At 47.0% G+C, this 27,589-nt stretch overlaps 9 protein-coding genes and 1 pseudogene across 9 annotated transcripts; 7 read left to right on the top strand and 3 right to left on the bottom strand.

The window, feature by feature from the left end:
* Window positions 1-23: 23 nt before the first annotated feature.
* GL50803_0095878 (ELMO/CED-12 family protein) lies at window positions 24-2,078 on the top strand (the record flags this gene model as incomplete). Its single annotated transcript, XM_038046425.1, has 1 exon — window positions 24-2,078. The coding sequence occupies one exon, from the start codon at window positions 24-26 to the stop codon at window positions 2,076-2,078; it is 2,055 nt and encodes a 684-aa protein (XP_037901778.1).
* A 131-nt stretch (window positions 2,079-2,209) lies between these two features.
* GL50803_003920 (uncharacterized protein) lies at window positions 2,210-4,426 on the top strand (the record flags this gene model as incomplete). The annotated part of the gene is made up of 1 exon (XM_001706869.1): window positions 2,210-4,426. The coding sequence occupies one exon, from the start codon at window positions 2,210-2,212 to the stop codon at window positions 4,424-4,426; it is 2,217 nt and encodes a 738-aa protein (XP_001706921.1).
* A 55-nt stretch (window positions 4,427-4,481) lies between these two features.
* Window positions 4,482-9,557, bottom strand: GL50803_0032741 (tRNA guanosine-2'-O-methyltransferase; the record flags this gene model as incomplete). Its single annotated transcript, XM_001706870.2, has 1 exon — window positions 4,482-9,557. One exon carries the CDS (start codon window positions 9,555-9,557, stop codon window positions 4,482-4,484), a length of 5,076 nt encoding a protein of 1,691 aa, XP_001706922.2.
* Window positions 9,558-9,581: 24 nt separating this feature from the next.
* GL50803_0016903 (Ankyrin repeat protein 1) lies at window positions 9,582-11,951 on the top strand (the record flags this gene model as incomplete). The annotated part of the gene is made up of 1 exon (XM_038045890.1): window positions 9,582-11,951. One exon carries the CDS (start codon window positions 9,582-9,584, stop codon window positions 11,949-11,951), a length of 2,370 nt encoding a protein of 789 aa, XP_037901777.1.
* On the top strand, window positions 11,952-14,936 carry GL50803_0016902 (uncharacterized protein; the record flags this gene model as incomplete). The annotated part of the gene is made up of 1 exon (XM_001706872.1): window positions 11,952-14,936. One exon carries the CDS (start codon window positions 11,952-11,954, stop codon window positions 14,934-14,936), a length of 2,985 nt encoding a protein of 994 aa, XP_001706924.1.
* Window positions 14,937-14,975: 39 nt separating this feature from the next.
* Window positions 14,976-15,623, bottom strand: GL50803_00101339 (FKBP-type peptidyl-prolyl cis-trans isomerase; the record flags this gene model as incomplete). Its single annotated transcript, XM_001706873.1, has 1 exon — window positions 14,976-15,623. The coding sequence occupies one exon, from the start codon at window positions 15,621-15,623 to the stop codon at window positions 14,976-14,978; it is 648 nt and encodes a 215-aa protein (XP_001706925.1).
* Window positions 15,624-15,780: 157 nt separating this feature from the next.
* On the top strand, window positions 15,781-17,376 carry GL50803_0016900 (Collagen alpha 1 chain; the record flags this gene model as incomplete). Its single annotated transcript, XM_001706874.1, has 1 exon — window positions 15,781-17,376. The coding sequence occupies one exon, from the start codon at window positions 15,781-15,783 to the stop codon at window positions 17,374-17,376; it is 1,596 nt and encodes a 531-aa protein (XP_001706926.1).
* A 73-nt stretch (window positions 17,377-17,449) lies between these two features.
* On the top strand, window positions 17,450-19,828 carry GL50803_0095639 (uncharacterized protein; the record flags this gene model as incomplete). Its single annotated transcript, XM_001706875.2, has 1 exon — window positions 17,450-19,828. One exon carries the CDS (start codon window positions 17,450-17,452, stop codon window positions 19,826-19,828), a length of 2,379 nt encoding a protein of 792 aa, XP_001706927.2.
* A 662-nt stretch (window positions 19,829-20,490) lies between these two features.
* Window positions 20,491-21,702, bottom strand: GL50803_00134209 (Kinase, NEK; annotated as a pseudogene; the record flags this gene model as incomplete).
* A 51-nt stretch (window positions 21,703-21,753) lies between these two features.
* GL50803_0021662 (Coiled-coil protein) lies at window positions 21,754-27,516 on the top strand (the record flags this gene model as incomplete). The annotated part of the gene is made up of 1 exon (XM_001706879.2): window positions 21,754-27,516. The coding sequence occupies one exon, from the start codon at window positions 21,754-21,756 to the stop codon at window positions 27,514-27,516; it is 5,763 nt and encodes a 1,920-aa protein (XP_001706931.2).
* Window positions 27,517-27,589: the final 73 nt, after the last annotated feature.

Raw genomic sequence — 27,589 nt, 5'->3', positions numbered from 1 at the left:
TCTGACTGACTGAGTGTTGAACGATGCTTATCCTTTGGCATCGCATCACAGTCAGTCTGGTATTCGATATCCGACACGTCAAGTCTTCTTCAGAGTCCTTCGGTTGCACCTATACCTACAAGAAGCCCAATACAATACCGTGCTCTATGTTCTGTACTCCGACCTTTGACCTATTGTTCGTTCCTTGTAAGACTCTGGAGAAGAAGAGCTGCGTAAAACCCAGCAACATTTTATTCACTTCCCCTCAGGATACCAACTCCGACAATGACCTCTTTGTTGAGACTCTTCGGCAATCGACTAAAAAATCCCCTACTCTGTACGATTATAATAACATGTTTCCATTGCTTCTGCGAAGCCCGTTAATAACCGATATTAGCTGTGTTTGCTTGATAGAATACCATGACTTGCAGGCTGCATCTGATGAGCAAGGGCTTTCTACAGTCCAGTATGGATCCACTGGCATATCAATCCTCTTCAAAACAAAGGAGAATAGTAAGAAGCTGCGTCAAATAGGGTTGTTGTTTGGCAAAAATATCATCCAGTCCACCCTCTTTAAACAATCAATCTATCCTAGCGCACTCTCTGACTCCCTCACAATAAGTGGCAGCTTCATATCCAATAATGTATCCAATAACACCTCCCCAGAGTCACCTGCGCCAAGAGGAGTTAGTCCATCTAAGCCAGATACACCTATCATGAAGTGTGCATCAGAACTTGGTGAGATCGTGGAGGAGATGCATGCAATAATGAAAAATGTTCATAAGCGCGTGCTAACATTTCTAGCAACGGGTCTAAGTGTCCTTCAAACCAAAATAGACGGTTATATGGACCTCCGCCCCCTGCACATTTCTTCTAATAACACGGTCCACATGTCGCTACTGTGTGGGATTGGCAAAGTATTGTTGGCTAAAAATCGGTACCTTAATTACCTCAGAAGCTTAGATTTCCAATCCGCTCCTGGCCTGATAGTGAAGCACTGGGGACTGTTTGAAGTTATTCGGCGACAAATCATAGATTCCTGCGAGCGAACAACGACCGTTGATCCATTCTTTTGGCACATGATCGGATTCCAGGGCGTATCACCTCTAACAGACTTCCGGGCATCCAGTCTGCTGGCCCTAATAGCTTTACGCATTTTTGCCGACCAATATCCGGACATCCTCTTTTCTGAGTCATATGGTGACTATGGAGATGAACTGGATAGGGTTAATCATATGCTATTTGTTTGCGCAAGGAAGATGTCTGAGCAAATCCGAGAGTCTGTGCGATCCTTATCAGATAAAGATGATGCTCTTGCTGCTATGGAGTTGCTACTCAACGACCCCATTGGGGCATCCAAGACGTATTCATACCCTATAGCGTTATCTTTGCTGGACATTACCCATTACATTTTTACTATGGACGACGTTGCTCGGAAGATTATCACCACTACCCCATTCATAACGTTGTTAACACTAGACTTTACCGTACGGTACTCTGAATTTGTTAATGCTCAAATAACAGCAGCTAACAAATTAAATACTGGCGCTGGTAGTAGCAAGTCATCGGAGAATACATTGACCGCTGAATGTCTGGTAACGGCCAAGGAGTTAGCAACAACACCCATAACTGAGACAATTCAGGTAAAGGCCGACACGTATAAGGTCTTACTTATCGATCTCTTTCAGTCGAAAGTGCAGAAGTTCGCAACGGAAGCCTTAGAGTTAGCAGATCCAATGAAGGATACCAAAACTGGTGTCTTAAATCCAAAGATCAGGTATGGACCATGGAAGAGGTTTCACGATAACTTCTGGGAATACTTTAGTACCTCTGAGCACTTTATGATTCCGTTGACAGCTAATGCGCCTGCTCCAATATTTGATGGTATTTTTAGAGTGATAGTTGGACTATCGCTTCTTATGCACAAACGTATACAGCGTCTTCCAATTAAACAAAGGTACTTTCAATATACCGCCGTGCGCACGAAGTTAGTAGCAGATTTTAATACCGTACTCCTACAATCTACCAATTGTCCTATCTACACGATTGAGAACTTTCTCATGCATATTTCTAAATTGAGCAGTAGTGTAGACCAGTAGTAGAAAGTGGGGAGGTTTACGCCTCTTGCTCTTTCCATATGAGGTAGTGCAGGCACAGTGTGTTCGAGGCTAATCTCCTTGCGTCTATGTTCCCTGCACAGGTAAATCTATTCAAAATTTAAAATTTCTCGATGTCGGGGACAGGTCATTTGCGGCAGATTCTAGATAACTACGGATACCAAGAACCTCTTCCAGATGATGCTGTCCCACTGGTTTCTCACATGAGTTCGGATATGGCTGGCTTACGGGCGCAACTAAGTCAGAGCAAGAAACAGATGACTTCTCTTCAAAATACTATAGATTATCAGACGAAGATGATTGATCCATTACAAGCTGATAATCAACAGCTTCTTGCTGAGAATAACGATCTCTATATGCGACTTCATGAAATGCAGGATGCCCAAGCGCTAGGATACTCTGTCCCTGAGCCCGTACCACTTGTCCACCGCGGTCCACTGACATTTGCTGCAGAGCTCCATGCGCTGGAAAGCGAAGTGAGAAACTTGAGAGCCTTTGGAGCAGAGGTAACAAAGCGCGAAGATAATCTAAAGGTAGAGGTGTCACATCTAAAATCTAAAAACAAGGCCCTCGAGAGCCAGCTTTCTGCCTATACAAAGGTTAGGAAAGGTTCCCAATCTGGGTCTAGTAGGAGCAGTGCAGACACGGTAAATCCAGAGGAGGTCAAGCTCCTAAACTCTCAGATCATGCAGCTTAAAGAAGACTTAAAGGCCAAGAATAGTAATCTAAATAATATGACAGCAATGCTGATGCAGAAGGACCGGACAATTGCAGCTCTGACGGCCAAGAGCCGCACTCTGCCTGGCTCAACCAGTGGGGAACCCCTCCTGGAGCGAGAAGACGAGGGTGCCAGTGACATTAGTAATACCAGTACGAATCACATCCTTACATCACGTGGTATTAACCAGTTTACCCCTAGGCCAATGCAAAATCCATCCATTAGGACACAGCCGGTAGTGCATAACGTTACTAGCGATGACATTGATGATGTAGATAATGCCGACCTCTTTCAGGATGATGTAATTCCTGAGCCGTATCGCCCTGCTTCTTGTGTTCCCTCTGGTAACGGTGTACTTTCAGGACTTGAGTCAGATAATTTAACGGCACCTTCGACCAGCAGCGACGTTAGTATTAATCGCCCAAGTGTTTCTACTGCAAATCTCCCTGCCCAGCGGGCACACGTCTCCATGTCTCCAGAGTACGACGTAGCCACTTCTAAAATACGGCAAATTTCAGGAAATCTTTACGGTGCAGAAAATCCCCACTCTAACAGGCATAGCAGAAGCTCGTCTCCAAACACTGTGCATCCATGTTCTATGGGGCCTCGGCATAGCTCCTCGCCTCACGCTCAGCCACACACTCAGAGTCATGTGGACACTTCACTGACAATCTCAATGACATCACAGCCATATCAGCAGTTGCCACCTGCTCCACAGCACCCCTTGCCATATAACATGCAAATTCCAAACCCTGGATGCATAAATTGTGCAAAGCTGACAACCGAAAATGCAAGGCTTAAACATCAAATTTCGTCACTTACTTCCGAAAACATGCAACTCAAAGTATCCAACAATGCTACTCTCAGCAATAGAGATAGATTCGCCATGCAGATGCAGTCAGAAGTCCAGGAGCGCGAGCGGGTAATGTCATCCCTTCAATCGGAGGTAGATGTGGGCAGAAACCAAATTGCGGCTCTAAAAAAGGAGAATGTAGGGTTACAAGAACAGATAGAGCTCCAGCGGGCTGAAATAGCAGACCTTACCAGTGCCAACGCTGTTATAACCACATTGTCAAGCAAGCTGGAGCAAAAAGTGGCGGATAATGTCGATAGTTCCTTAAAGCTCAAAGCAATCTTAGCAGAGTACGAGCAAAATATCAAGTTATCAACAGATAAAATTAAAGAAAATTCTAGAGCCAAGCGAGCTCTTGAAAAGCAGCTATCAGCTGAGCGCGAAAAGATAAGCGAGTTGAAGGCACGCATTATTCTCGACCAGGAGACTATTAAGAGGCTCAACGAAACAAACAAAAAACTTTCAAAGATGATGGCGCAGGTGGTCATAGAAAACAGGCATTTGAGACAGGTTATGACCGTTGACGAGGTCGAGGACTATGTGGACGTTGAAAAGGGATTTAGCGCAACTGTACAGCCCACCACATTAGGGTCAGCCTTGCTAGCTGAGTCCACAAGAGCACCACTTACGCTTGGTATGGCCAATGAGTTGTTGAACACGGCTCTAAAACTAGAAGAAGACGATCAGCTAGAAGGGTATCAAGAACAGGATAATGTCGATGCCTTACTTAAACAGTACGGCTCCGAGATACCAGAGTAGAGCTCTGCATGAGCACACTGTTACCTACATTGCAGACTATGGAAGCTCAAACCTCTTAATCCGCGGTAGAAAATCTATGCTGACAAGCCCATTTCCAAACGAAGATTGCACAGCTCACGTGCACATTTAGGGATCGAATATTCCCTAGTTGCTGGATTTCCACAGTCATATCACAGAGACTCAGGATTTCTTCTGGACATCCTTTTCTCTCATTTCCCAGGACTAGGACAGCTTTTCGTGGCAAATCTGCATCCTGCAGGTACACAGATCTGCTGCTTTGTTCAAGGCATACCACACTGTAGTCGTCTTTTTTCTTCTCAGCAATCCACTGCACAAGATTGCATGGTTGAACTTCTTCAATGTTAAGCCACATATCAGCCGTCATGCTCATGGCTTTGAACGAAGGATCAAGTGCAAAAGATGTGTTACCCAATACAAGGGTGTCCAGACCAAACACCTCTGCTGTGCGGGCCAGTCCTCCTAAGTTAGTAGTCTTGTCAAGTAGTGATGCGTTAATTATTAAGTTGCTGGATTTTAAGTTGCTGGATTGGTCAACTAATTTGTGCCCATCTTTCTTAGCAGAGTGTATTTTTTGCTGGCAGTTGCCCTCATGCGGCACATCACAAGGCTTATAAGACTCTGTCCACATAGCTTCATGCTTGGTGTGATCCTCCAATTGTTCATGACCTTGTGGGCCTAAGTCTAGCGACGCTAGTGCGTAGGTTATCATCTTCTTGTAATTGGTGTCTTCGGACGCAGCTTTGTCTAGAGTTGTGACGACGTTTCCAGCAACAGCAGAAACATTTGGTGTAGGATAAGACGTATCAACATACGCCGCTGCGGATGTCATACATAGTGCCTCAGTGCGTGGATCTAATAAATCCAGCAAAGAAGCATACTTCTTGGCTACCTCTGTAGACTCCAGGAACATTTTGAAAATGTCTAGTAGGGAAGACGAGACACTGACAGCCAAAAGAGCCTTGTTAATGAATGAGTGACCGGGCACATTATTGGCACGCATGGCTTCTGTCAGGAGTTTCCCCTTACTCCACATTCGCAAGAAAAAGGACTGGGCTATTACACGCAGGCTATGGACAGGGCTTAGGGCGTAGGGCACAAGTTCTCGGAGGCACATTTGATAGGCATGGTAATCTGGGATGTTGGTAAACTTATCATGACATACATTGCTAGCTTGCTCCAGCGCACATGTTATCCACTTATCTAGCACTATACATATGGTGTTGCATGTAACAATTAAGTGGGACTGTAGGTGTGTGAATTTATCGGTAAAAGCCTTCCGCGATGATAGGAGAGGAAATGCCCGTTGTATAGTGAGCAACGGGCGTGATGACGATACGATCAATAGCACAAGTACTTGTTCCCAGATCTCACGGGAGCGCCGTGCCCAACACGGTAGTGATAGCCGTTCACTGAGCATCAAGATTGCATTAGATAGAGTGGTTTCCGCTGATTCAGAGTTCTGTATGTTGTATGGTTTGTTGTGGTACGTTATGCTTGCAAGCATTCTAAGTATGCGTAGGAGCGTCACGTGCTTTAACTGTGATACAGATGAAAGCATTGAAAGCTCCCTTTGTGGTTCAAGAAGAGGGATAAACAGGAGCGTGTACACATCGTTGAACATGCAATCTGGCAATCCTGACACATCAATCTGCCCCCTGCCCTTTCTAATGTCTAATGGCTTTTCTTTCAAAAGGTTGTTTCTGCGGTCGTCCAAGGCCTCTTTGGATGGTTCCATGTTCTTCGTTAAAAGCGAAAGTATCAGCCCAATGGGTGAAGTATGGCATGCCAGCGTCTGGAGAAGCCCGATTGCTGCTTTTCGTACTCTATAATCAGCAAAAAATGAGGTGTCCGAGACACACTCAGATTTATCAACCTGTTCATAATAGCGTATCAATCCTGTTTGGACAACGATAGAGGAAGCATCTTCTACTTCATAGTACGTGCCATCATATGGTATATATAGAGCTAAGCACAGAATCATATCCAGTAGCTCTGTCTTGACAAAGCAACTTCTAACCAATGTATCAGCACGGTTAAATATTAAGGAATGTATGCTAGAAACCAAGGGTGTTAGTATCGACGCTGAATACACCGGGCTCAACGAACTAAACAGGTATACACCTGTGAAGAACCGTTTAACCACTAGCAGCAGTCGAGGATAGTGTACGGAGTTCGAGATGTGCAGTAGCCAGAGTGCATCAATAACATGTTCGCTGAAAAGTACTTTAGAGACCAAGTGAAAGTACATACCCTTTGCACACCCACTTACCTCGTTGTTCGCAGTCTGAAATACTGTCTCACAGACTTCGCAAATGAGCTGCTCCAAGCGCTCTACCAGTGTCTTATCATTGCGCAATCGATGCATAGTTCTCGTGCAAACCAAGCATATGTCACTTAGCATACCAAAGAAGGAAGCCGTATGCGTTTCTGAAAAAGCTTCCCAATCATCCATAAGACTGCGTACAACATCTATAAAGGCATTAGCTCCATTAGTGTTGGAGCAAAGCTGATAGGAAATGGTTTCCAGTGAAAGGTTGTTCAAAGCGAATGCTAGCCCTCGATGATCTGGGTTAGGAATGTGTTTCATGATAAGCGGGGACAGGAATGGAATGTCTGGGGCAATCATTGACCAAACGTCAGAGTGGAGGACGAGCATTGAATCTGACGGTGTCTTTGTTCTGTACCCATATCTTAGAATATTAAGCGCGCCCTTCAATACGACTGTGCACGAAAGGTTACTATGCAATAGACTAACAAGCTCACCGACGTAGTCTGGTGCTCTCTGGAGCAGCTCTACCATAGATGGATGCTCTACATCACCGAGAAGTGAGTAGAACGATTCATCTACACTCAAGATATCTATAATAGGTTGCTTCAGAGCGGGGATGGGTCTTTTGCAGAGGACACAAAGAAAGAGGGTGACGAGTAAATCAAGGGTAGATAGTCTTCTTTGCTCTGCTAGCGCTACCCACTTGGTAAGAATAGCGGAGTCCTGTGGAAAGGTGGTGAGCTGAAATGCTTGATGCATAAAGCTTGTCATGATATCAGATGGCATAAAATTGCACAGCTGTGACAAGGAGAGTGCTAATTTGAATAAGATTGTCATAAAGAACGGTCTATGAATGCGATTAACGTTTAGAACAGAATAATAAAGCTGCTTGAATGACTCTAGAGCCTTGGTAGAAAGATCATCCGGAACAACGTAGGTGTCCGACTCACCAATGGTATTCGAACTACTCGAGGCAGTTAGTCCATCTGTGTAAGTAGAAAGACAAGACTCAATAATCGATACTGCAGAATTGATGACAACAAAGAGGACGCTCGGGAAGGTGTATGCATTGGCTGCACCAATAATAACGCAGAGATTTGAAAGTGAGATAATAGGATCCTGCCTACACGACACCGATTGTAACAGCATTTGTGAGACAACCGCTCGATACACTGTATTATCTGTCACCAAAGGCGAGCCGACGCAGAGGTTGTTGTATTTCTTAGCCAAGGCGTAGTATCCGATCGCAATATTCTCAAGTGTTTCATCAATAGCGGAGGAGACAGAGGACATGAAAGCGTCCGTGAGAGGAAAAATGTCCTCTATATCCCTGTCTTCAAACGGAGTTGCCTGATAGTCAGTATCTGGGGAGAGAAAGACGCAATTGCCAAATAGTTGATATGGGGTGGAAATGGTTTGATCGATGATATGATCTTTTTCTTCAGCTGGAACGTGAAGACTACGGTTTCGCTCTTGAGCAATCCTCTTACGAGCGTTATCACTCCGAGCAAATCGTTGCTCTTGGACCCCTGAAATCGCTGGGAGCATGCTGCAAGCCATGAAGAGAGGTCTAAAAAGAGTCGTAGGAACCTTAAAGGTTGATATAAATCCGATTGCTATCAAGGGTAAAATATGCAAATAAAAGCGCCGTATGGGAAGAAGTGTGAGTGTCATAGCCCTGTGTAAAAAATTATATAAAAGTAGCAAGATTGGAGATTGTTCTAAGGAAGCCTGGTTAGTTCCATTGGCACTATTCATATATGAAAACAGCTGTGGACCAAACCGCTGAAAGGCAGGGATGACAAGGTGCAAACTACTAGCAGACTCAATTGAGTCGAGAAGCATCAAAAGCGCAGTGGAAAAGGTGGCGTCAACTCCATAAATTGGTAACACAACCTTAAGAAAAGGAGCTATGCGCTTGACTGCAGCTGACGATCCCAAGCCCACAATGTATGCAGACATAGAGATGAGCGAATGAATAGGCTTGCAGTCAATAGCTTGGTTTTTAAGCAGAGATGGTAAAAGACAGCCTGCAAGAGAAAGCAAAGAAGAGATCAATTCCAAATGCCTGCATGCTTTTATCTGCGGGTTCAAATATCCAACCACGTGGTCCAGGCCTTCGTTCTTTAAGATTAGTGATAGTAAATCTAAGAGTAAGTCACAACTAGCCAGAGCGATTTTGGGGTCGATAGAGTCAAATAGCTCAGCAGATGATACCTGTCTATAGAGCGTCTCTAGACCATTGCAAACAGAAGGGGGTAGTAGTGATGATCTAGTGGCAGAATACCAGGCAGCAAGCACCAGAATAAGGTGTGTTGGCTCCAATATTCGAAGAGCAGAGGTTGCTGCCTCGGCTAGATGCAGGCCAATTGAAGGAAGAGGATCGTGAATAGTAGCAATGTGCGAAACTTCGTTTGCTGAGGCTGCGTAGTCCTCTAGAAACACTGAGAAGAGATTCGAATACAATGCAATGGACACGGGGTCCTTCAAAACAAAGTATGCAACGGACAGTATACAATCGCGAGCTGCGCTTTCCGGATTGAATACATCGGGAACAACCAGAAAGGAAACCTTGCCCTGTGAAAGAGCACGCGATACAAGATAAGTAGTACGCTTGAGGATATCAGTATCAAGATACACGACATCAGGAATAGCGGTACAAAGAGCCAAAGCAGCCTTTTCCTCACAGCTGTCAAGGACTTTTGAAATGACGCTGCCACGGTCGCCATCTGGTATTGAGTCATAGATGCCGAGTAACAGTTCGTTCTGTTTCGCAGAAGGCGGTAACTCTGTCACGGATTGCAGCGCCAAAAGTAAGAGTTGGCAGCTGTCGAGGGCCATAAAGTATTTTAAAGGAACACAGAGATGCGGGAAGCCAACATAGCACCTGTCCTGTTTGTCCGGGGGGTGCGTGATGGTGGATCGCTTATGATAAGTCGCGTATCGGGTGTTCTGGTCCATATGACTTCTCTTCCATATATATCTAGAGACCTTGTCACCGCTCTTGCGACCATAAGGCACCCCAGCTTAGCTCCTATATACACTATCCAGCTAGAGAACAAGGGACCATCACGAGTTTTTTCTGGATATACTCTGCAGCCGTCTTTGAAACGACGACTTGACCTAGCTCTAGATAAGACCGTGGCCACGAAGTATGCCATTCCTGCTAAGGATCCGTTCTCGAGTGCTGTCCTGTCCTTTTTATACACGGATCTAGTGGAGCTGCTTAGTTATGTATTGTCTGAGTACACTGACAAAAGAATCTTTCTTTCTCACGATGCCATCAAGACTCTTCTTGATAACATCATTGATATAGCATGCCTAAGATTGGATAACTATGGCATTCTGCGTGTTCAGCTTGATCTAAAAAGGTATGTAGACTATGATACACTCTCTAGCATCTCTGAGCACCCTCTTGGCTTTACTCATAACCTGAGTGCCCTAGAGGACTATGTGTTCTACCAGCTAGGAAAGCTATTACTCTCATTAACTTTCTTTAATCGAGAAGCTAGCTATAAGCACGAGAAGCGCCTCAGCTTAAAGGAGGAACTGTCCAATTTAAAGCTCTGTACAATCTACTCTAATGCTCTCTATCATTTGGTAACATGCAAAGATGCAGACAGAAGACTTAGCTCTCTGAAAGCTAACGAATACTATCGCAGTATGATGGCAACGTCCTACATCAGGCGAGGGATGCACATTGTGTCACAGAATGGATACAGCATCTATCCTCTTCATAGGGCAGTCGCTGCAGGGGATGTTGCGCATGTGAGACTTCTGTCCCGGGTCTGTGCTGGGCACCATCATCAAGACGCAAAGTCGTGCTTCCTGCTGTCCCTTGAAACACTGGTTGAGCATGCAGCAGACCTTTCTTTCCTTCACAACCTCGCTGTGTTTGTGCCCAAGCTATATTCCTTAGCTATTCAGTCTTTCCACTTGTATCATCTTCAGCATTCGGTAGAGTACATATCAACAGCGAGGCTTCAAGTTAACATGACAGGTAACAATCTGTCTTGCTTGATAGGCTCGTGCTCAATCTGTTGGCTATTATACTCAGCGACTCAGGCCATGCCCTGGCAGCCTCTACTACCCCACGAGGACCACGTGAAGCATTCTATGACAGCGACAGCAGATGCTTTATCGAAGAGCATGGACTATGCGTCTCTTCAGATGAAATTCCCAAGCTTCATGGCCATATCCAATGCGATGGAGGTCGCGCTGCTGCTTGCTCCATCTGAGTGCTGCATTAACTGTGCACGCGTAAGCAAGGGACCAGACACGAATGGGGGGACACCGGGCTTTTTGTATGCATATCAAGCCGCTCTTGAGTGCGGTATTGTCCAACTCAATTCTGCAGTTGCCTTCTATGAAGCTATGATTATGTTAGACATATTTGAGGCAAAGCACCTGGAATACTTGACTGGTCGCCACTTCTATGCATCTGGCCGGCTACCTGCTTCCTTCAAAAGCCGTGCTGCATCTCACAGGCCGATGTCACGACCTTTGCTTCGGCCTCTGTCTAAACACAGAGGAATTGCGCAACAGTCCGCGGATGATAGAGGCAATGAAAGCAGCACGCGCAAGCAGAAGGGAACGCCCTCGGAGCTAGCATTTGCCATGATCCATCAAGTGCCTTTTTATCCTGTTTGCGTAGCAGAGTGCAACGGCGCCCTAGATGATAAGGGGCAGACTGCCCTCATGCGAGCAGCAATCCTCGACGATCTATATGCTCTTCACCTACTTGTTCATATAGAGGGGCAAGTGCGTTGTCAAAATTTATGTGGGCTTACTGCAAGCATGTTTAGTGCCATTTATGATCATTCTAGGGCCCTGAACATAACTATTCCCTTTGAGTGTAACATGACTGACGCAGATGGCTGGGCTGCGTTGACCCACGCAGCTAGATGGGTGAGCTATGATTCTGTTCTGGTAGTTAGCCCACACGAGGCCCTGAAGTTTGGAAACCAAGCACTGAATATACTAGCTTTGGAAGAAGCAGCAGACCTCGAGAACATTGATGAGCTGGGAGAGCCCCACGTGGAGCGGCCTCAGACTCGATCTGGAACTGGTGGAGGTGCCAGAAGCGGCACATCCTATCAATCTCTGCGGGGATTGATCAAGTTTGAAATACAGAAATACATGGTTGTTATGAGCGATGATCAGATGCAACTATCTGACTCCTATGGACCTTCTGATGACAGTGCAGGCGACCTGGGAATAGAAATAAAAGAATAAATGGACGTGTTTGCAGTTTTGCAAAAGGCAAACTTCACGTCGCCTGACTTTAGCGCACACGCGTTTCTTACCCAGTTCCTCAAAAAGTATGGGAAAGAGGCAGAGCACTTGGGCCCTGCCATTGATAGACTGAAGGCAGATACCGACTACCTCCAGAAGAAGGAAACAGGAACGGATTTATCCACGATAATAGCTGCGTCGCGTTCTGCAGACTCCATGGGACACTCCGTCACCCGTCTCAATGGCCTCATTGCCAATTGTGTTACATGTCAAGCACGCCTATCAGAACTCTCTCAATCTTGTGCCCAAGTGATCTCAGCTATGCAGAAGGAGTACAGGCATGGAAATGTGCAGGGTATATCTGGTGAATTAAATGAAGCGGAGGGCGATATCACAGGGCATGAGGCTGAACCCATGGGTCAACCTTCCTCTCAAGAGGCTGTGATTGTAGCTGATGCTAGGGATGACGTTCTATCGTTAACTCCATTGGTATCCTTCCGCAATCTTGAGGCACAGGTGCGTCTTTGCATTGCAGAAAACAGACTTGTCCAAGCCTATGTTCTTCTTCAATTGGCAGGAACATTGGATTTTTCCCAGCCTATAGCCCCTCATAGTAACAGCATATCCATGGGTCACACTGTCTTATCGATACCAGACCTTATCTCACGCGCCTCCTCTAACTTCGACATTCCAGACAATCAGCGAATTTCTGTTCGCAATCTCGAGAATCAATTAAAGCAGTGCTTTGTTACGCAGGCATCCAACTTCCTTCTTACTGGGGATGCTACTACTTTTGACTCATTTAGAAATAGTTTAATCTTTAAACAAACGCGGTCCTTTAACATCAAAGACACTGACTCCATCAATTCCCATCACATAACCATTCTTAACGATTACATGACTATATTCACACGGCCATCGGATGCGGAGAAAGCGGTTGTTGCGGACTTCAAAATTTTGAACGAAAGTGAGTCATTCCTATTGCCACGAGAAGACAATCAAGAACCTGGGTCTGTTCTGACTCTTCAACGCACAATTCTCCGCATGATTCACTATCTGGGGATTGGTGAAGCAATAGTCAACATCTATCTCGGTGGCTCGTCACTCTATGATTGCTCAATGTCAGCGCAACCAGCTAAGCTAAAGGTCTTTAACTATAAAACAACGAATCTAACCACCTTTGAAGTTAACTTTATTACCAATGTTGGTCGCATGAAAGATTCCATAAACAGAGCTCTCATGTTTATCAATCTGTTGGAGCCGTACACAGATGCGGAGATTGTTCACCGCTTAAACTCCAAGGTGTTTCTCTGGGCGCAGGACACCATAGGCAAGATTTGTGCTCAGTTGACAGGTAGCTACAAAAGCTTTCTTGCATCCTACACCCCCTCTGTTCTCCAGCAATCCTTTTCCTCGCTCAATGACATCCTCAAGCAAACGTATGATCTGCTCACATCCGACTTGTTCACAGGGTTGGGATTGGCAACCCACTTTCGGAAGACTATCACAGGTCTTATCAGCAGCCTCCTATCTGCAACAGCTAAGTACTTTGAGCTAAGCGATTTGTGTGCCTACAGGACTTATGAATATTCTATAGTAACCAAAGAAATAGACGATGTATCCTTGACCTTCTATCAGTTTCTACCGGTAACCACAGAAACAATAGTCCAACTCAACAATGGATTTACCTTTGCAGATGGGTACTGGCATGATCATCGGATTAATAAGCGGTCAAGTGCAAACACTAGTCGGTCAAGTACGGTAAAGCCGCCCTGTGTTAAGCTAGCTAAGTTCCAGACATTCCCCTATCTGAATCTTCTCTTATGCATCGAGCAGCTTCTTCCCTTTCACGATCTCCTTGGTAAGCTTCTTGTTACCGTCTTTCCAGATCTGATTGGAGGGGATACCAATTCTGCTACAGGTCCTGGTGGGGTAGCAGCCCAGGCAGACGCAGAGACAGCTCGGGAGAGACTGTCCATAGATATGTCCTACAGCTTGTCCAGCAGTGTATCGTTAGAAGACGTACTCGAGCCGTTTATTCGCGTGAAGTCTAAGGATGCACCGGTCCAACTGGTGACCCTCCTCAACACTGTCATGCCAATCTTTGACATCGTAGCGGCCACACTTAGTTTCGTTAAGAGCATATATGTCTCGTACGCAAATCTCATAGACTTCAAGGTCCTTGTACCAGACCTGCGCCGGATATTCTCTGGTTTGACAGCAAAAATAATGGAGTACATGGTTGCAAAGCTGGGTGAGGTAGATCTATCCTTGGCAGGTATTGAGCGTGCAAAGAGCTCCATAGCGTCTCAGGGCATAGCATCAGCTGCAAGAAACGTGACAGAGTATCAGTACAACTATGGATATGCTCTCATTTCTTCCATTTGTTTTATGATTGCTACGGTCATCCCATCTAGCGCTAATAATTTGCGCTCCATGCTAAAGAAACAGCTCGACCCGATCACTATTAATGATTACTTCTTTGTTTTGCGTGACCTTTACCGCTGTTCTTCTAGATCACTTCAATCTGTGATCAAGCACGTAAGCACAGCAATTATCAAGGATGTTCTCTCTCTTCCAGAAGTGACTCAAGCATTTAGGCAGGCCAGTGTACAAACGTCAGCTGCAGCTTCTCCTCTGCCTTCTAATCTGGCGCTAAGGATAGCAGCCACCTTCAATTCCTCTCTTGCCAGATTTGCATCTGCAATGCCCTATTTGCTTATGGCGTTTATTGGAAAGACTGCGCTTCAGGGGCTTGCAGATGCCTTCACAGCCCAAGCAAAGGCCCGAGCAGACAAATTGCTTCCGTGTCAGCTTCAGGTAGATCTATCTAGCATTGTTTTAGCAAACAGTTCACCACTACTTAAGTCCATATTTGGTCCCCTGATCGGCGCCGAAGAGCAGAGAATTGCATCACTGGGCAGTAGAGGCATTGTGCCAGGTATTGAGAATGAGCTGTTTACTTTCTTAAGTGTCTTAGAGTAAATCCACACCCCAGTATCAAAGGATGCAATATCTGCTGGATTAATTTATCTGAACTAGTTCTACTTCGAAAACAAGGGTAGATCTGGGGGGAATCGTAGGGGGAATTCCCTGCTCTCCGTAGCCATATTGATAAGGAACAACGATAATGCCTTTTTCCTTGGCTTGCATAGACGCAAAAGTGAGATCCCAGCCAGAGATGACTTCATTCTGGCCTAAGTGGAACATGAATGGGAAGGATCTCTTGCGCGATGTGTCAAAGACTGTTCCGTTGAGATACATCCCAGTGTAATGAGCCATCACAGTCTCCCCCTTTGAGGGAGCAGGGCCAGACCCAGGTGCCAAGGAAACATAGATGAGCTCATTAGCCTCTATATTTGTTACCGCTACTGTTTCATTTCCCATGGTAAACTGAACTTGTCCCTTTGCAAAGGTAAAGTGGTGGTCCGTGTTGACAAAACAAGCGTCTATGGCTCCGTAAACGGCGTTGTGATTATGGTAGACCACCTGTTGCCCATCCTTAGCCTCAAACTCAAGCTTTGCCTTGTACATCTCTCTGGCCTGGAGGGAACATTGCTTCTTGGCTGGAGCCTCATAAGAAACACACAGCACCTTCTCCTTCAGAATAAGCTTAGGGTTATTGAAGCATGATGACGCAGCAGCCACAAGAAGGGACACGAAAAGCCACATCTATACTTTCTCCACTTTGTTTGCTGTCTTTTCATTTATTCTGTCCATTAACCCAATTCAAACAAGTCGGTGCACCAGCCTCTTGACCTCAGTCACAGCAGCTGCGTTTCTCGGGAAGAGTCAGTGAACTGCGGGCTTCTTACATACGCTTAGTCAGATGCATCATAGCCACAACCATGGTCACCATGGCCGCGATTCAGGCCCTGTTGTTCAGCAGAAGAATGGGACCTCTATCTCGAAGGCCAAAGCCAACAAGACAATTGATTATGCTAACAACCATATGCTCTACTTAGCAGACCTCATGAATCAGTCTCATTTTCCTCGCTTGACAGATGTCCCACTTCCTCTCAATTGCTACTCCCGGATGTATGTACCATTAGATCCCGTACTAGATAAGTACATCCAGCACAAGAAGGTCGAGGTTTCGGAGTCAAAAAAGGACTATGTCCAGATGCGCTGTTGTGAGTTCAATAGCGACGGGCGCTTTATTCTCGCGGGGATAGAGCGTGGGGACATCGTGTACCATAACACGTACGACTTTTCCTACTTTTACATGGAGACTATTCACAAGGTCGGAAAGGAAAGCGGCTCATCGGCGTTCATAACTAGGCTCCGCGTCCTCCCCACGGGGGAAAACGATATCCTCACTTCGTCAGGCAACGGATATGTCGTATATCTAGATAATTTTCTCAATCGGTTACCGAGTAAGGAGTGCTATGGAAAGCAGGTCCATAAGGGCTGTATCACAGATATGGCTGTTGCAGGTGATGGGTCTCACTTTGTCACATGTTGTGATAAGACAGCAATCGTGTCGCACCTCAGTAACTCGGTTGATACGTGTTTCAAGACTTTGATCACTATAACTGGATTTGACAGTAGCTTGACTTCCCTTGCCTGCCACCCGTTCTCTCCCCTGCTGCTAATAGGAGAGTACACAGGCGGAATTTCAATCTGGGATCTGCGAATAAACACGAAGAGCAAGAAAGACCCTGTGGGTAGCCATGCGCATATCCTTTCTGCAAAGGTCCCACGTGAAAATAAGATCTCCTTTTTGAATTGGCACAGCTCAGGCAGCATTTACGTTGTTGGATCATGCGATAAGCGAGTACGTATCTATGACATACGCAACCCCTCCGAACCCATTTACATGGTTTCCTTAAATAATGACCCTACGTGCATGAAGTGGAATCCTGTTTTGCCCAGCACTTTTGCCGTGGGTGACAGCGGGGGGAACGTGTCCTTCTTTGACCTGGCTGTGGCCCATGAAGTCAACATTTCCGGCACCTACCCTGTCTCCTCTCTGGATGAAGTAACACTGGAAAGCGTACTAGGGATAAGTACGTCAGAGCATTCCAGCGATCCTATACACTTGCGCCCACTCGAAACGATTACTAGAGCGCACAGAAGCACAAAGGACACGCAGCAGATCTTAGACTTAGCATATCATCCCAACGGACATGTACTAGCAACCATCGGGGACGATAAGGATATGCGTTTTTGGTCATGTAATAGACCCGGGACTCTTCTCCATGACATATTCCATCATTCTGGAGATCACACCTGGCTGAATCCTGCAGACGAGCGATACAGCCACAACCAATCACACAGAATTGTTCATGCAACGGTTAACACAGCTGCAGATAGGTTGAACCAGGACGAGCTCGCTCCCTTCTATCGCACACCGGATGATGGCAGGCCTGCTGAAGAGGTGCTTATCCCAGGGCTCCTTGAGAGTAGGAGCATGTCCCTGTAGTCTTTGCGTTGCTGAGAGGAATTGCTGAGAGGAATGCTAACCATCTATGAGTAAAATTCTTGTTGGTGTCTGGATGCAGCCAAGCACAGACTACCGCTCCTCCATGGACGCAACGCCTCTACACATCCCGGTGCCTGGGCTTGCTGCAGAGCCAGCCCCATTTCCGTCAGAGATGGCGGATATAAGTTCAATAGGATTGATAGAGGGAAATGTTCCTCCGGACTTGTTATATGCCACAGACTATCGAGATGCTCCTTATTCTATGAAAACCCAGAGCGCACAAGAGCAGTCTTGGAATTATGCACAAATTGGTGCAGATGCCCAGGACCCCTCTGGGGAAAGTTTCCAGAAGATCTTGCTGATTCTCGCTAACGTGACGCGGAGTATGAACCCAGCCTCTCAGCTAACAGGGGAAGATATGCTGATGGCTCTGGATACCATCTTAGGCCAAAACGCTGTATATCGGCAGCAGCTGAGCCAGGGCATGATGCCAACTGTGGAGCTACAGCATTTATTGCAACAGTATTACGCTGAGAATCAGCGCCTAAATGCTCTGGTTGCTCAGCGGGACGAAGAGCGGTCAGCGCTACAGACTCAGGTCAATGTTCTTACGAAGGAGATCCAAAGTTTGGAAAGAAGCAAGGAGAGGGAAATTCAGCTAGTGGCAGATACATATCGTGAAGAGATATCCTCCTTACAGTCGCAGTTACAGGAGCAAGAAGCTGTACACCACAGGGAATTGAGAAAACTGAGGGACGAATTAGTCGCAGTAAAGCCTTGTAGCCTAGTTCCAAAGGAAGTGCAGACAGAAGCCCTTACCGTGTTACAAGAAACATTGCATCTTTCTGCTTTTGACAATAAGGACTCATCTGCACAATTTGTCCTAAAGCCCCCTCCTAAGAAGCCATTAGGATCTGCTCGTGTAACGTTTGATTTGGAGGAGTCAAAGCGGACTGGGGCCTTGGAGACCCCAGCTTCTTCCAGTCTTGCCACGCGAGTAGTATCCACCGTGCATAACAATCCGAACATTGAATACGACCTGACCACAGACGACATGGTGATCTCGCAGCTTCAGGAATCCTTGCGACAGACAGATGGGAGTGCGCTACAAGCTCTGAGGCTTAATTTTGAGCACGAGATTGCTCAGCTCAAACTTGAGCTGGAGCAGGTTCAGAGTCAAGCGCTGATCATGATTCAGCAATCTGACTACGAAAAAAATCAAATTTATACAGAGCTTGTTCAATTGCGAGAGTTAACCGAAGAGCGACAGTTCAGATTAGAGGAGCTACAACGTTTGCTTTGTGAAACGCACGATTCACTAGAGTCAGCAAGGGAGGAAGCAGACAATGAACGGAACACACGGCTTAAATTAGAGCAAGAGTATGTTGAAAGCAGAGACAGAGAGCGGTCGGCAGAGATGATAAAGGAGCACGAGATGGAGTTGAGAGCTGATGAATTAAAAGAAGAGAATCAGCAATTAGGTCTTCGTCTGAACCAACTACAGTTCGAATACAATGAGTTGCGACAAGAGTATAAAACCGTTATAGACCTTCTGTCAACTCTTCAAGGGAAGTCCTTGGCCTCAGCTGTCGCTGAGAACGCCGCTGCAGAATTGGCAGCCATAGGCGAGTGCGCAATTTCGGAAACTAGTAGCCGAGTCATCCCCTTGGTGGAATCCATCGGGTTATCAACACTTTCTACTGCTCCATTAATCGGCGGCGTTCCTCTCATAGATAGAGAGATCGACGCCCAGCCACTTTCCTATTCTGAAGCTGTTCAAACTATTTTGCTCGCATCTGATATTAATAAGGACCAGCGAACTGAGGATCATGCTCTAATCACCGAGCTGGAGATCGCTCTTAACCAAACTAACAACGCCCTTAAGCAGCGAATAACAGAGACAGTTGCAGCCGAGCAACGAATCAAGGAGCTTACTGAGCAACTCAAACTGAAGTCCGCAGAGCTTGAGGATTCCACGATGGAGCTCACCCTTTTAAAGCTAGAGTTGGAAGAGACCAAAAAACCTGCTGATTTGGTTGAGGCGCAACCTCATCAAACATACACCTATGAGGCACTATCTAGTCTATCCAATTATTCTGTTGAACTCCCAAAAAATCCCCTTAATGAAGCAAAGCCTAAGCAATTGAAGACCGCATCAACTACATTTACTAAACAATCTGTGAAGGCTAACGATGAAACTTTGGTACAAAGCCCTGTTCAACGGAACTTTCCACCGCATCATCAAAAAGCCACATTACATGAAGTACAAACCACTCAAACAGGATTTCATGAGAGGTTCGACTCTCTCTGTGACGATTCTGAGCTATCAGACTCGACTCAGCCAAGGATAGACACGCATTCTTTAGAGGATCTCCAGATAGATATGCAGAATATCAAGCAGCTCATTGAAGAATCTACAGAACGGGAGGCGTTCTATGCATCCCAAGAGTAAAGTATGGAATAGGTTCGGCTAATTTGCTCTCTCTATGATTCACTCCACTCGCCGGCCATGCCCAGCCCAGCCAGCGGGCGTCTCACTCAGTCCTGGCCGTCCGAAGGCGAGGGCTGGTCGCTGATTGCCATAAGGGACTTCTCTCCGCTTGCATACCGGGGATCTCTTGCACTCCTCGGTCGCTCCGTGTGGCGTGTGCTCAGCCGGGTGTGCGCGTCCAGGGCCTAGCTTACCCACGGACTCGCGTCATGGTATGCCGTCCTGGTGGGCGCGGGTCTCCGCAACCCTTTTCAACAAAGCTCCCACCTGTCGCGGCGGCAGCTGTCGGCCTCTGGCTCACCGGCTGGGGTCGCCCCTCCGCGAGGAGCTCCGCAACGTCCTTGTTCCCCGCCTGCGCAGCGAGCAGCAGGGCCCTGCGGCCGTCGGCGCCCTCTCTCGTGCTCTGCGGGGCGGGGATCCGGGCCACCCTGGGGCGGTTCCCGTGGGCGCGTGCATGAGGCCGTCACCCCCTACTCGTCACGTTTGCTGATGCCAATCCCTCTTCAAGTAGTGTCCGGACGGTCTCTGTGTTGTTTGTGTGCAGCGCGCATCAGCCTGAGGAAGACTGCAGGGGTCGGCCGCTCCATCCTGTCACTAAGCTGCATGACCTTGGCCTCTAGCCTTCACGTGGCCAGATGCCCTTTACCCTGATCCTCGAGAGTGCCCTTAAGAGAGGCAGTCTCAGCAGACCTGGCGTCGAGGGCCGCCTCAAGAGTAGTAATCCTGTCCAGCTTGGTCTTGGCATCCTCCTCCAGAAGTGTAATCCTGGCGTTAGCACTGTTCAGAGTAGTCTCCAAGGCGCCGCACTTGTACCTCAGCATCACGCACTGACCCCCCAGCTCACTAACTGGGATGTCGAATGTAGCGAGCGTCTCGTGCAGCTCCCTGGCCGTCGGCCTCCTCTCTGGCTCCAGCACGAATATCCTCTCCAGAACATTCTGCATGAAGCCATCAGTGACATCGCTCAGGTCCGGCCTCCACCCATCGACGAAGACCTCTGCTGGGACTTTACCTTCTAGGAAGTCCGGTTTCCTTAGAGTAGTAAGCTCGTAGAGGATGACCCCGAGGCTCCACACGTCGGAGGCGGGGCTGGCCTCGTTGTGAAGGAGCGCCTCGGGGGCCATGTATGCCATTATTCCCATGAGAGTGCTCCCACTCCACAGGGCGTCCTTGCAGAGGCCGAAGTCGGCGATGATGAAGCGCTCTCCGTCTGCGCTGACGAGGATGCTGGCAGGCCTGAGGTCGCGGTGGACGAGCCCCCTAGTACCTATCCCACTGAGGCCGTAGAGATAGGCGAGGGCGGCAGCGACCTGCCTCAGGACGGAGAGGATCACAGCGATAGGGATGAGAGTCTTCCTTCGTTTGTGCTCGGTGAGGAGGCGCTCGAGGGTCTTGTCGTGCCGGTCTATGACGACATAGATGAGACCTTCGTCCTCGACTACTTGGTGGTGCCTGAGGACCCCCGGATGGGAGAGGTCGAGAAGGGCGGTCAGCTCTAGTCTGATGGCATCTGCACTGTTCTTATCTAAGCCGTCGAGGAGGATCTCCTTCAGGGCAAGGCTCGGATATCCCTTGAGGGAGTAGACTACACCTGCGACGCTTTCATTAGGCACGCTATCCAGTCGCTCGTGGAGTTCCCTGAGGGCGAAGTGCAGGGGGCTGGACGCGCGACTGCCACCGCCGCCCACGAATTCCGTTTTTGGACGCCCGGGCGATCGATCGGACGGCCCGCGGAGAGGCCGCTCCTGCCGGCCCTGTGGCAGCGAGCGATGCCGCACCTGTCCACCCGTAGGGCCGAGGTCAGTAAACGGCCGGCTGCTGCCTGCACCAAATATTTACTGGGCTGGCAGCCGGTGAACCGTCTCAAAAATACAAAATCTGCTTCAATGAGCATATCCACTCAAGAGCAAGTTACAGCTAATGGCGCAACTATAAGTGGGGTGCAGCAACGAGACAGCTTGTATTCACACACAGAATTTTCGCTCAAAGAGTCCCCTGCTGTACTTCACCAAGAGGACGGAGGAGAAATTCCAGAGGAGTTCAATATGACTGACGCGACCGATATTCTGCGGAGTACAGAAGCTCCTGAAATAAAGTTCAGACGATTGGAGAAAGCATACTTGGAGCTGATGCTTATGAATGAGCAGCTCATTAACTATCTTAAGAAATCTAAATCGACCATACAGCGGCTGAAAAAGATTAGCAGGACTGTCGAAACGGTTTGCAGCGCAGATGGGTATGGTAAGAAAGAGTCCAAGGCAATCGACAGCATGTTACGTCTTCTTTCAGAGTCTTGGATGGAGCGGAACATTAACAGAGAGTGCGGTGAGCTCCAAGATCTTGTTGTTTTGTTAGAGGCAACCTTAGCCGAAAATAGAACATTCAAGAGCTCAGCAAAGTCTTTGGCACAGGAGATGGTAGAAAAGAACAGTGAAATTACTGAGTTACAGTCTCAGCTGGGCCGACTCAAGGAAGCCCTAGTAGCTACTCAGACTGCCTCAGATGGGTCAAGCAAAGAAGTCAGTGATCTGAGGACACAGCTGGAAGGTCTTCAAAAGCTATATGCGGCCAATGTGGAGCAAACACGTCTGCAAGATGCGCACATAGAGGCCATTGCGCAGGAGTACAAGGAGAACATGGCTCGCTTGGAAGATAAAATCTGTACCTGCTCTGCTGATGTGGCTCGTTTGACAGAAGAACGGGACGGTCTGAGACAACAAAACGAAGCTCTACTAGCTGACGTGGACGGACTGCAAACCAAAATCATCAATGCGAAAAGTAACGTCCAGCTTCTGCTAGCCCAGCAAGACGGGGAAATTGAGCGCCTAAAGGCAGAGATTGAAAGCCAGCTACCTCTGCAAAATGAATACGAGCTCCTTATGACTAAATATCATGCAAAGGAGAAGGATATAGATGCTCTCACTATGCGGGTGGTGGAGCTGGAGCGGCTTTTAGAATCAAATACGAGCACATATGAAGAGCGCCTCAAGGGGGCATTCAAAACAATTGCAGAAGATAGAGCTCGTTTAGACGCTCTTAGCTTGGAGGTTCTTCATACTCAGCAAGAGCTTCAGACTGCTACACTCAAGAACACCTCTTTGGAGGCAAAGCTACATGCAACAGAGTCTCAGCTGAGTGAGAAGGCAATAGAATTTAAGAATGAAGCAGCCAATCACAAGCAGGTCCTTACTATATTGGAGGAACAGCTCAAATGCTCAGCTGCAGAGGTACATGCCCTACAACGTGAAAAGAAAGCCGTTGAGGTAGAAGCGAATACCACGAAGGAACTTTTAGAACAAGCACGAAATGAACTTGCCAGTCGTTTATCAGAAATTGCTGTCCTCACACAGAAACTCGAGCAATCGTCGAATGATTTAGTGGTAACAGAACGTATTAGAGACTCCGAAGATGAAACTAGTAGGAAGCGTATTGCCGCATTAGAAAAGCAGCTCCAGGAGATCCTAACCGTTAAGGGTGCCTCAAATTCCATGATATGTGACCATCAATTTAATCGTTCGGAACAGCCGGCAGACCTCTACACAGCTGAGACCGCCTCTTGTACATCAACAGCACTCGCACCAACTTCAGATACTGGAAACTTGCAGGAAGAGAGTAGGGATAGATTGATAGAAATCATCGCTAGGTTAACCCTTGAACTTGCAGGGGCAAGAAATATCAAGGCTCCTGCACAACAAGATTATGCATCTCTTGATCCCGCCACTGCAGCAGTCGTAGCAGGCCTCGCCTTGCAACTTGATTCGGCTGAAAATAGCATTAACGCACATAAGATTCATATAGAGTCTCTTATAAGTGAGATCACTAAGCTTCGAGGAGAACTTTTGGAGACTGGAGACGCGTTATCTGAACAAGTGACGAGCTCTCAAAAACTTTCAAAGCGAGGAATGTGTGGCCAAATGATCCTGAAGAAGAGCCGCACCATAAAGTCTAGAGCGTCCAGTCGCCGGGGCTCTGTGGCAAGTGTTGATCACTCAGACGCAGAGCTCTCGACTTCAGACCCCGGGGAAGGAGATGCTGTCACTAAAGCCCGCAAATTCCTTGATGCTAAAGATGCCAAAGACTTCGAGATACAAAAGCTCAAGGATAAGTTGGTAATTACAGAAGAACATGTTAACATTGCACAACTTACAATTCTAGCCAAAGATAAAGAGCTTACTACTCTATGGGAGAAATATAAGTCTCTGAAGGAGCAGATGGAAATTTTGTCTACAAATTATAGTCGTCTGATAGAGCAGCATGAAAAGACAGTATCTAATAATACTCGTAAGATGGCGCAGCAAGCTAAGGATAACAGCGTGCTTCTCAAAGAGATTGATCTACTAAAGGCAGAGATCAACTCCCTGGTACAGGCTAATGGCGCTACCATCACAAGCGGGGTCATCGCTTCTCCTGCTGGCACTGGGCTACCACCGCGACAAGTGTTGTCTCCTTCCACATCCAGTATGCGTACACACTTGCAACGGAGCCTTCACAAGAGCCATGCAGACGACGCCTCTGTAGATGAGAGTAGGCAGTATTCTATGAGTGTCGATGATGGGACAGCGTCCCACTTAGAAGAAGATGACTTACCCTTGCCCGTATTTCCAGCTCCTGATCCTGATAGTAAGCCGTATGTAGATGCCCCAAGAAGAGTAGTGAAGGTGGAACAATCTGGCTCTAGCAGGGTTTTATATGAGGATGTGGAGCTCAGTGATAGTGATGACTACGAGCTAGTCAATATATATTCTGATCTGACGGTTATTGAAGAAGAGCTTCTTGGTATGATCACTATTTGTGGCAGCACACTTTGTGAAGACGACCAATATCAAAGTCAAGAGTATAGCACAGCGGCCTCTACTACGCAGACGCTGAGAAGAGAGGCCACACTTTGCTCGCCAGAACAATCCATCGATAGACCACACTCCTTGGAAGAAGGTGGCGATGCGGTGGTAGACAATCCTGAGCTTAACAAGGCCTTTCAGGACATCAAGCTCTTAAAGCGGAACATAACGCGCTACGCTCTTGCAAAAGAAAAGCAGATCAGAAAGCTATCTCAGCAGCTTGAGCAGCCACTCTCTTCTCCCGTTAGTGTAACTAACACAGACAAGTCTGGCACTACACCTAACACCACCTCTGAATCAGCCAAGCTTCGTTTACAGGTCGCCATGAGGCCAGACCAGACCGCCGATCTTTCATTCCTTCAAGCCACTGTTATCCGCTTGGAGGAAGAAAAGTCTGTTCTCAGTGATAACTACAACAATATGGAGTGCATAACCAAAGAGCTGATGAAGACGCAGGCTAGTCAAGAAAAATTGATAGACTCGCTTAACGAAGAGGTTCTTACCTTGCGGCAACGACTAAAAGAGCAGTCTGATACCATTATTACAAAAACAGAGACCATAGAAAGCCTAACTGAATGCATAAGTCGTCACGGAGAGGAAATTCAGCAGATATCTACCACTGTTGTCAAAGAACGTGACGCATTGATAGAAGCTATGAAGGGAGAACTAATGACCAAGGACGACGAAATACGGTGTATGCAAGAAACAATTGCCGCTCTTGAAATGTCTCATCGGGTCCCATCAAGTGGTCTATACCAGGACACCTGCATACACGATGACGACCAGCCCAGTATCAGAAAGGCACGCGACACATATTATGTCTTAAAGGCATCAGTAGAAAAAATGATTCGTGAAAAGACAGAAAGTATGGACTCGATTACGCATAACATTATCGACTTGCAATCTCAAGTAGCACGAATATTCAGCCGTGAAAAAATCACCGTAGACGGGTTGCTGCGTGAAAAGAGAACTCTTCAGACAGCATTTGATTCTATTATAGCAGATCTACGTCGTGAACAGTCAAGCTTCCTGGATGCTAACGAGCTTGACGCTGGCGAAGATACAGCGATCTTCTCCGTAGAGAATTCCGGCACATTGCCGCTGAAAGGCTCGAAATTGCAGCAAAAACCAGATCCATCGCTCAGCAATCTAAGGGAATCTAAACTGGCTATTGAGATGGGTCTTCAAACGTCAACACTCACGAGTAGCTCGCTATCTCCTCACAGTACGGAGAACATTCATCGCTCCACTTCTCCTCTTAGATCCTCAACTGTTTCAGAGGTAATTGAAAGGTGTACGGGCCCAACGTCCCAAGACGTCCTCCCTGGGACCGATGAACATGCTACCTCAGCAAGCCTCGCTAGCGAAGCAGAAGTAGAGGTGCACAAGCTCAGGAAAGAGATTTCCATAGCAAAAGCAGACATAGAATTGGCGTCACAAGAACATGAAGCTGAGGTTCGGCGTCTGAAGTCTAAAATACAAGGATTGCAAGCGGAACTGCTCGAAACCGAGGAAGCACACGAGCAGGAGATCAGCAAACTTCGAAATCTCGTAGCAAGGCTAAGAGAAGAAAGAGCAAACATGTTAGAAACGCATGCAGCAACCTCTGCTCTCCCGATTACCGCTAGACCACAAGAAACTATCTGCGATAAATGCAAGGACTATGATGCTTTGTTGTCCAAGCTTGCAAATGCTGAAGCTGAGCTTTCTGTTGCTCAAGACACGATTCAAGAATTAAGAAAGGAAGAGTCTGCTTCCATGAGCAGAAGCATACTGGCAACTTCGTCACTGATGTACGAGCGAGACATTGATCGAGTAAGAGAACAATATGAGCAGGAAATAGAAGCTCTGCAGCGGCAAGTCCGACAGTTATCCAAAGCACTTGAAGAGCAGAAGAAGGAGTTTGAAGCAGAGCTGGAGAAAATGTTGGCCGAAGTGACGGAAGCTCGATCATCATCAAGTACAATTGTTGCAGAAGCTACTGCTGCACAGTTGGCTGAAACAACCGCTATCATTGCCGCTATGGAGAATGAGAATAAGACGCTGGCAGATCTCAACATCAGATTGAACAATGAGCGGCAAGATTTGCTGAGGCAGCTGAGCGAAAAAGATGATAAGCTAGAAGCTCTACGGAAAATGTCTGGAGGCACAGACGATGCCAGTGTGGTGACTCTTAAGTTGCAGCTCAAGAGTGCGCAGGAGAAAAACAAGCTTTCTGATAGGCGAATTCTAGATCAGAGCAGTGTCATTTCTCAGCTACGTGCAGAAAACGAAAGACTACGACGAGCAGCTGTGTCTGCAGGTAAAGGAGACAAACTAGAGAACGAGCGTTTAAAGACGGAACTGATCCGTGTCCAAAACACCCTTGAGCGTACGATAAAGGGGATGAACGAAGAGGCACAGAACCTACTTTCGGAGCTTGCAATGCTACGGGCCGAACACACACTAATGAAGCGAGAAACTACTGGTGAGATCGATCGACTGAAGAAAGAACTAGCTGCAGTAAAGGCACAACATGGAGCCTCTCAAAAGCAAGCAAATATCCCTGTGCTTCCAGACTTAGATATGGCAGCAAAGAGAGCTATGTTTGAGCTTTCCGAAGCGGGCGGGTGTTCGCTAAGCGGCCCCGCCAAAGAAGACTTCATGATCTCCGCTAACGTAACGGACACTGACATATTGACCAGTAAGTTGGACAAAGTAATTTTAGAAATAACAAATGCGATAGAAACACGGAACACGCTCATGGAGACTCTTAGGAATAATTACGGAAGCACTGGCCTTTCGGAAAAACCGACAGAATTGTGTGAATAGGCATTATGTAACTTTAGGACATTCATATTAAATATTTAATTTTGCGTAAATTTATTTGAAATTAAACTTATTT

The sequence above is a fragment of the Giardia intestinalis genome, chromosome 3 (assembly GCF_000002435.2).
Source record: "Giardia intestinalis strain WB C6 chromosome 3, whole genome shotgun sequence".
Lineage (NCBI taxonomy): Eukaryota > Fornicata > Diplomonadida > Hexamitidae > Giardia > Giardia duodenalis.
The sequence above is the reverse complement of the archived record's forward strand: the minus strand, read 5'-3'. Positions and strand labels throughout refer to the sequence as shown.